Source organism: Sinocyclocheilus anshuiensis, unplaced genomic scaffold (genome assembly GCF_001515605.1).
Source record: "Sinocyclocheilus anshuiensis isolate Anshui unplaced genomic scaffold, SAMN03320099.WGS_v1.1 scaffold248, whole genome shotgun sequence".
Classification (NCBI taxonomy): Eukaryota; Metazoa; Chordata; class Actinopteri; order Cypriniformes; family Cyprinidae; genus Sinocyclocheilus; species Sinocyclocheilus anshuiensis.
In genome coordinates, this window is record NW_015555734.1 from 566123 (window position 1) to 575617 (window position 9495).

Here is a 9495-nt window from a genome sequence, read left to right on the forward strand (position 1 = left end):
AGCGTTGAAACAGGAAGTGAAGTAAACAGAAGAGAATGACAAAATAACGGTCCACATAACAGAACATAAACCTGACAATAAGATCGTTAGGCTATCGTTAGCCTATATGTATAACAGTTAGCCTAGTTGTAATCTGATTTTCTAATCTGACTGGACAAGAGACTTTCTACTGATATTTCCACCTGCGCGCGTTCTAGACGGGCTGTCAGTCAGTGCAGTTACAGTGTTGCGCCTGTAATAAACAAAGGGACTGTCATTCAACTACACGTTCAAAACCGCTGATTCATTCATTCAAAGAGACGTAATGAAACACGCTGTTGAATAGTCCACATGCATGAAGTGTAAAACGAGCATAACCTTACGAAAAAAGAAAACACGCAAAAATCGCGGTTGCTGCGTTTCTTGCATTCCTCTGCAGTTTGCTCGTCAATAGCGCGGTATTGCGATATTGCGGTTATCGCGACAGCCCTATTTCCACATAATATATATTTTTTGTTTGGTCATGTGTTTTCTTTCACCAAGTGAGGCAGCACTGCCACAAGTGACCCCTAAAAAAAGGCATGACACCCTTGGCAATGTGTCAGACTTTTTGTGTCAGTAGTCTTTATCCTTTAGTGAACTGTCTCTAGCTAGATTCTGCTCAGTCATCACTAATCTAATTTGAAGGAAACTGTGTGCGCGTGTAAAATACTTGTATAGTAATTGTACTTGATAACTATATTTAAGTATTATTTGGGGTAATTTTGCACTACTGGACTACTAACTAATGTTGCACAAACTTCAAAAATCAATTCAATTATAATTTTCTCAATATTCTGACTATGAAAGGCTTTAGAGAACATCAATATTTGTATCAAACATCCTGAATTGTTACACGTCAAATTTAGTACCATTTTATAGTAAAGTAATCAATATAAAACATTCTAATATCTAAAAATATATTATATAAAGCATTTCACTCACATTTGTGACTAAAAATTGATATGTGTAACTGTAAAATGTGTAAAAATTTTAAAAATGTGTAAAAAAATGTATTTAGGAGTATGTGTGAAAATAAAATGTTTGTTCTGTGTACTTAAAGCCTTAAATTTGGGGGGGGGGGTCAACATTTAAAGTAATGAAAAGTCATAAATATCTAAAATAGTATAAAAAGTCTTATTATATATTATCAAGAGGTCTATAATTCGGGGCCAAAAATTAGAGGAGTCACAATATACTCTGGTGTGATGATTAAACTTGAAAAGGCAATGATTTAATTAAAGAAATCTTAACACTCATACTTAAACTTACATAAAATACCTCAGTATCGTTTACACCCTTGATTGTGGAAGTAACAGGAAGAACCCTGATGACAGATTTTATATAACATGCCTTAGCTTCCTGTTATATATTATGATATAAGAAATGTTTTTTTTTCTGAGATAGCGCTCTGTCAGTTGCAGGTGTTGTAAGCATTGTGCCTGTTTATCTGACTACAAGACCGTGGTGACTGATATTGGCATGGTGACACCACGGTGCTCTGATGGATGGCCTCAGCACTTCCTGAGAAAACATAATCTGTTTGCTTTTTGATGAGAATCGCTAAAACAGGTATTACTTTGTGATGTACCTGGCGATATCAAATTTATATGCAAAGGACTGTCATTACTGGAGCTGTCTGTCTGAATATTGATATATGTGTAGCTGGCTGCCTATCAAAGAGCACCTTCAAGTTTCATTAACAGACAAAAGAGGCAGTTCTCGCCAGTCCGCTTACGTAGCGATATTATCGCTGTTGCATATTATCAAGAAACAGTATTAGCAAGGATAATCACACAGGAGGCAAATTACATCTGTGAATCTGATGTGATGGTGCAGCAAAATGATGGTGGGCTGTTGGGAATAGTGTAGAGATCTCACGCTGGGCAGCGTGCAGATTCGTGTGTACTAGATAATTATGTTTAGGTGTGTATTTGTGCAGAGACTCACATGTTTTGCCCTTGCTGGTGAGGGGTTGGCTGGAGCCGGTGGTGTAGGAGGCGATGACCTGAACGCTGTACTCCGTGTCACTCAACAGATTGAGGATCAGCAGGGTGTTCACATCATCCCCTACAAACGTCTCTAGAGCCGGACCTGGCACTGCGCACAGAGCGAGACAAGAGCTGAAAACAATCGCAGCAACCTTACAGGAAAAATGTGCAAAAAAAGTTAACTATTTAAAGGGCCGTTATTAGCTTTTTTTCCCTGGAAGTACACTTATAATATTATAACACTTATAATATTAGTCAAGTTGTAATGTAGTTTTAAATCAGTTGTTTTTACTATTGATACAATTAAAAATTCTATATGTAAATTACTACTATTTTGATTGTGAAAGACAGTAGCTTAGTTTATGTTACACGATTATTTCACCTAAAAATTATATATTAAAAAAATGTCAGCATTTAGTCACTCTCATGTTGTTCCTACATGACTGATTGTCTTCTGTGAAACACAAAATGAAATAAAATTTTCATTATTTATTATTTTCCGTGCACAATAATAAATGGGAACTGAAGATTTCAAGCTTCAAAAATACAAAAAAAAAGAAAAGAAAAAACTATAAAATGGTCCACAAGATACACTACCATTCAAAAGTTTAAGGTTGGTAAGATTTTTTTATGTTTATGAAAGAAGTTTATTTGTTTAAAAAAAAATACAGTAAAAATACTGTAAAATATTATTACAATTTAAAATAACAGTTTTCAGTCTTCGGTGTCAGACGATCCTTTAGAAATCACTCTAATATGCTGATTTGGTGCTCAAGAAACATTTCTTATCATTATCAATGTTGAAAACAGTTGTGCTGCTTAATATTTTTGTGGAAACTATGATTCATTTTTTCTAGGATTCTTCTAGGATGAATTTTACTGACCCCATAGGTTGTACGTGTACTATATTTCAAGTCTTCTGAAGGGAAAAATTTCAAATGGCACTACATTTTTGTCTGTTCCTTACAGAATTTACATCGTTATTCATTGGAAATCTTCCCTTCTAATGAGTCAACCGGATCACTGAGTTATTGAGCTATCAACTCAACTCAAGCTCAGTTCATGAATGAATCAATCAGACAGGTTTGTGAACTTGATCGACTGAGTCTTTGAAAAGATTTGACTATGAAACAAATAATTTGTTTCAGTGAACCATCCCTTTAATTCTGAACAACATGTTTTTGCAGCTTACTAAATATTCTGGGTGGACTGGGAAGGGAGTTTGGGCTGTGAATGTCTAAGTATGTCTATTGTATTTAGTACATTCAATTCTTTAAAATTATTTTACATTTTATGTCCCTTTAAGCAAAAAAATGTTGTTGTTGTTGTTTTTTCAACATTCATACCTCATAGGAACAAACTCCAAAAACTAAAGTGCTTTTTTCTGGCCCTCACAAACTAAACATCTATACATATGAGGCCTCTCTACATCAAAATCACAGACTTAACTAAAAAAAGACACAGGAAAAGAGTAGGTGGATTTCACAAACACTTACAATCATAGCATTACACTATAACCATCACAAAGACTGGGAAAACTAGATGTGAAATGATATGAGAATAAGTGAACCCTCCCCTTCAACAACACACACAGACACAGAAAATGAGCTCTGGACAGTAGAAATGACCGGTGCTGGGATGAATTATTAGCAGCTGTTGGGAGCAGTTTGGAAGGGCATTAAATGTAGTTGGAGAAGCCATTTCTCTCCACCGCAGATGGGAGTTTAAGATCATATAAAAGAATTTATTGGGCTGGACTTCAGTGGAAAACAGAGGAGTGTTATATTTTTCCCTCTGGTGTGCTGCAGCCACATTAGTGCTTCTGTTTACAGTCGAATCTCAGACTGCAGATGGAAGAACAGTCATAATCAGAGCAGCAGACGTGGAGACAGTATGTCAACCTACATTTAATGCCCTTTCAAACAAGCTGCTAATTATTCATCCTACCTGTCTATATATGTCTCCAGAGTCTCAAAACTTTTTTGCTAAAGTTATTTGCATACCTCATGTACCTGTATGTCTGGAATCTAATGCTGAATTATGCAGCACATTTACATGGGATCGTACAGACATCCATTCATGAGCAGATAGACTGTGGAGGGTTATGATAAGTGTGTGTGTGTGTGTGTGTGTGTGTGTGTGTGTGTGTGTGTGTGTGTGTGTGTGTACTGGTATTCCCTACATTCTGGGGACCAAATGTCCCCACAAGTATAGTAATACCAGTAAATTTTGACCTTGTGGGGGCTTTTTTTTGTTGTTCTCCATGAGGAAACAAATGTATAAATCTTTCTGAATTAAGTTTTTTTATTTTTTTTATTATAATGATTAAGGGTAGGGGTAGGGTAACGGGATAGCAAATACAGTTTGTACAGTATAAAAACCATTACACAAACTTCATTATGAATTGCACCATGATGATAGGAATACCTGTGTGTGTGTGTGTGTGTGTGTGTGTGTGTGTGTGTGTGTGTGTGTGTGTGTGTGTGTAGAGATGGGCTGGTAGATGACTCTGTAACCCATAGTAGGGAACTGAGGGCTGTCCCAGCTGATGCGGAAGCGATTATACCATTCATCAGACACCCTTAGGTTACTGGGTCCAGAAAGTGGAACTAACCAATCAGAAGACAGAGGATCATGATTAGTATTTGCAATGTGGTTATTTAATGTCAATTGCTGGTTAATTGAACTTCATAAAATCTTATGTGATTTGAATTGCACAATATGCTGTATCATTCAAATGTTCAGGTATAAAAAAAAATAAAAGAATAAATAAACAAATTAATTAATAATAAACAATTAATCAATTATTTAAAAAAAATACAATTCAAAAGTTTGGGGTCAGTAAAGTTTCTTAATGTTTTTGAAAGTCTCCTATGCTCACTAAGCCTGCATTTGTTTGATCAAAGAAACAGTAAAAACAGTAATATTGTGAAATATTCTTACAATTCAAAATAAATCATTAATTATTAGTAATTGATACATGTGATGGCAAAGCTGAATTTTCAGCAGTCATTATTCCTGTCTTCAATGTCACATGATCCTTCATAAATCATTCTAACATCACAATTTTGTGCACAAGAAACATTTCTTATCATTATCAATGTTGAAAACCGTTATGCTGCTTAATATTTTTGTGCATATTGTGATAGATTTTTTTTTTTTTTCAGAATTCTTTAATAAATACAAAGTTCAAAAAAATAACATTTATTTGAAATATATATATTTTTTAACAATGTAAAAGTCAATTTACTGTATCCTTGCTGAATAAATGCATTAATTTCTTTGAAAAAATTAAATAACAAATCTTACTAGCCCCAAACTTTAGTATTGTAAATCAATCAATCCATCAATATATTGATAAAGAAATTCAAGTGTTTATTTATTTATTGCTACAGGCTGTAGTTCTACCCTGAATTCCTAGCATTCTCTTAGAAAAGTCTCTGTTTTCACATAATTACCACTCCTCCGCAGAGAATATCACCCCACTCATAATTAATTCAACCTCAACCTCAATCAGAAACAAGGGCAAAGGTTTTTCCAAGACAACTATCAGACATCTGATCTCAAGTTCAGTGTGAGGTGACATTAGCATTTCTAATCAGACACTGGGCTGTAATTTGAAGGTGATCACTGGGAGAAAGTTGTAGATCAGGGGTGTCCAAACTCGGTCCTGGAAGGCCGATGTCCTGTAGAGTTTTGCTCCAACTTGCCTCAACACACCTGCCTGGAAGTTTCTAGTATACCTAGTAAGACCTTGATTAGCTGGTTCAGGTGTGTTTGATTAGGGTTGGAGCTAAACTCTGCAGGACACCGGCCCTCCAGGACCAAGTTTGGGCACCCCTGTTGTAGATAATCAATCCCATCAGAGGAAAGCAGGCGGGTTTGATCAGTTCATTAGAGTAGGAACACCAGGGCTGGAATACATAAGATTTATTATGCTTATTAATAGGTAAAATGTTTCATTGACTGACCATCCAACTTCAAAATGCAGTGAGTATAAACTATATCTCAGTGCTGTGATGTAAGAGGATCTATTTTCAGCTCATAAGCGCTACATCTGGTACATAAAACAATCAGGAATGTCGTTCATAAGACAAGCGGGAAATTAGTAAGAGATGAACAATACTACTATGCAAATTTAGAATTGAGTCAAAAGATGTCCCATAAGAACAAAACTATTGTGTAAAACTAACTTGGGGGTTACATTCTGTTCACTGAGCTTAAAAAAGGGAAAAAGCAGGTATGTTTTTAACTCACGATTAGTTAAGATTAGAATTGAATCTGCCTCAGGTAGTGCCAAGTTTATCACTGCTTTAAGGTCAAATTAATTAACTCAGTGAAATCACTAACTAACATGGAACTAAATGAGATCACGCTCCTGTTAATACAATGAATGGCATAGTGTTGCATTTTTACTTGATTTATTAAGACAGAATTAAAAATTAATTTATTTCAGCCTGGGAATTGAACCCAGGTCGTTCTGCATAACTAGACACTAAATATTCCTAATGCTGCATAAGAACATGCTAAACATTTAGTAAGTGTGAGTTGTTGACGTTTTTAATATTTCAAATCAGTTGAGCAGGGTTGTGTGTTAATAACGTGTTCATTTTATGAATTCTAAAAAGGGAGCTAGGAGACAACTCAAAACCATAACTATACAATTATGCCAAAGTAATATGTAAGTATCATAACTGCATCTGTTTTGAAAGGGTTTGAGAAGTACCCATAATGTATTTAGTTTATTATGACTCCCGCAGCATTTGTTCATTCATACTCACTTGTTTTGCCGGTTGAGGCCATGGCCAGAGCTGTGGACTCTCCATCTGCATAAAAAGGGGTCACTGTGATCTTGTACCTTGTGTCTGAGAGGAGAGGTTGCAGGGTCACGCTTCTTCTGTTTCCCGAGACTAACACCTGGAAAAGAGGAGAATATTCAATACCAGACAAAGCATGGTGTGGGTGTGGATGCGTTTTGCTTTCTCTGCGAGGACCAAATGTCCTTGAGGTCTCTATGTGGAAAACAGCTTTATAATGGAAGTAAATAATTTACAAATGTATAATACAGAAATGGTGAATGTTTAGTATTAGAGTCAGTATATAATGACTTTAATTAGCATATGTGCATATACAGAGCTGTAAAAAAGTAAATACACTCCAGAAAGTTTTGTCTTTTCTTTCAATACATGTGGGCATATCAAGTGGAACTTCATCTGGACAGTATCAATAAGAGAAAGTGGTATAATCACCTACCCTACCTTTAACAAATAATAATACAAATTTTACTTTTATTTTTTTTAAAGAAATTAATACTTTTGTTCAGCAATGATGCAATAAACTGATTGAAAATGACAGTATTACAAAACATTTATATATTTTTTTTTTTAAATGCGTTTTTTTCTTTCTTTCTATTCAAAATTCCATGAAAATATTAAGCAGCACAACTGTTTTCAACACTGATAAATAAAGATTTCTTTTTTTCTTGAGCACCAAATTAGCATATTAGAATGATTTCTGTGATCATGTGAAACTGAAGCCTGGAGTAACGGCTGTTTCAAATTCAGCTTTTCCATCACATGAATAAATTACATTTTAAAATTGCAATTGTAACTGTAATATTATTTCACAATATTATTGTTTTACTATATTTTTTATCAAAAAAATGCATAGAGAGCATAAAGCCGACACACCAAGCCGACAGTCGGCCATCAGGCAATGTCGAGTGGTTTTTGAGCGTTGGTCGGCTTTAGTTTTTTCGGCATGTTCCACATCGTTGGCTCTAGTCAGATGCCGTCAGCTTTTTTTCAGCCGATTCTGCATGTCGAATCAGCAGTGGAGCTCGTCGGCAAGAAAGAGAACTACAATTGGCTATTCAGCTTAGTGAATGAGTGCACGAGAAAAAAACTGAACTGACGAAGGCAAACCAATGACGGAGTAAAGACAGAACACACAGACACTTGTTGTCATTCTATCCATTTGTTTCTTTCTTTATACACAACAGGAAGACCAAGGACTGACAATGCCAGTGCCATTTGCAACTTAGCAGAAATGATTGAAAAAAGCTACACGAATCCATCAGTAAAGAGCATGGCTGGTATAAACAATGGTTTACACGCTGTGAATGAACGCAATGAACGCTGCTTGCTTTGTATATCCACAGTTCTAGCTCTTCCGGTTTCCCTGTTTGAATGCCGAATACAGACTACTGCCAGCTGCTGGTATGGGAGAGTTATGTTCTCTCACGCAAGCGCAGAGCGTACACTCTGGATTAATTATCTAATAATAATAATAATAAATAGGTGCATTTGCCCCCTTTGGCAGGAATAATTTCTTGTAGGTGTTTCTTATAATTGTCCATCAGGCTCTTACACTGATTGTACAAGTATCATCACAGCCATTCTGTTGTACCACAATCTAGACTTTGGCTTTGAACTTAATTGTGCTGAAAGGAATACTGAAATAATTAAATAAATGTACGGTTCCATGTTGTCACGGAAACGGGTGTGTGGAGGCAGGCAGGACGACGAGGACGACAAGGATTCCAATAATGACATTTATTGTAGACACAACAAGGCAGGTTCAGGTAGGTGAGACACACACTCGGGGTAACATTAACAATAACCGACCCCAATGCTCAGACAGACAGGAACTAATATGGGGTGAATAATTAGAGGCAGACAGGTGAGCACAATGACGGTGATTAACTAATGATTAGACGGGCTAAACCAACACAAAGGGAAGAAACCACAACAAACAGTCCACAGGGGCGTTACACATGTACAGTTCAGTTTCAATTTTTTTCCATGGCCTCATGGTGTCCTCAAGCACTCTTTGGTATAATGTGGAATTCATGGTTAGTTTTATGACGTTATTTGCAACCCCGGAGCTGCAAAATACCCTCAAACCACAACACTTCCACTACTGTGCTTGTGGGTATGTGTTTCTCATTCTCAAATGCTCAAATCTGTCCTTTGACTCATTTGTCTAGAAGTTCTTCATGTAGGTATCAGTTGGCAAACTTCAGTTCTTTTTTGGAGAGCAGAGGCTTCGTCTTTGCTGACCTCCCATATAGACTATATTTGGACAGCCTTTTTCAATGGTTGACCTCCTGAAGCATTTTTGAAGCATTTCCAGAAGCATTATTGTACGTACAGTGGAATGATGGGTTGTAAACAGCTTGGAAATAGCTTTAAATCTATTTTTCACAATCATACGCCTCAACAACTTTTCTTCTGAGGGGCTCAGGCAGCTCTGGTGCACCTTGTTGTAATATTAAACAGTATGATCTGATGAATAAATATAAATATTGATAAATGTGATAAATGTAAGTTCCCTTTCAGTCGGTCACTCTCGACGTCACGTCGGATGACCGACGAATGCCACCGCTGAGCGGCCGGGTCACCGGCTGGGCTCCTCAGCGAAAACCTGAATATGCGCTGCATCTGCTGCCTACTTATACTCACGCTGTGATCAGCGGCAGCTGGAT

General features: G+C 36.5%; 1 protein-coding gene across 1 annotated transcript in view; it reads right to left on the reverse strand.

The window, feature by feature from the left end:
• The window catches only part of LOC107672958 (collagen alpha-1(XIV) chain-like), a 129701-nt gene that overhangs the window by 64281 nt on the left and 55925 nt on the right, over positions 1-9495 (reverse strand). The window contains exons 19-21 of the mRNA XM_016466344.1: positions 6791-6926; positions 4499-4618; positions 1969-2121 (exon numbers count right to left, since the gene is read on the reverse strand). Of these exons, the coding sequence (XP_016321830.1) occupies positions 1969-2121; positions 4499-4618; positions 6791-6926 (409 nt within the window). The remainder of the gene's footprint in view (positions 1-1968; positions 2122-4498; positions 4619-6790; positions 6927-9495) is intronic.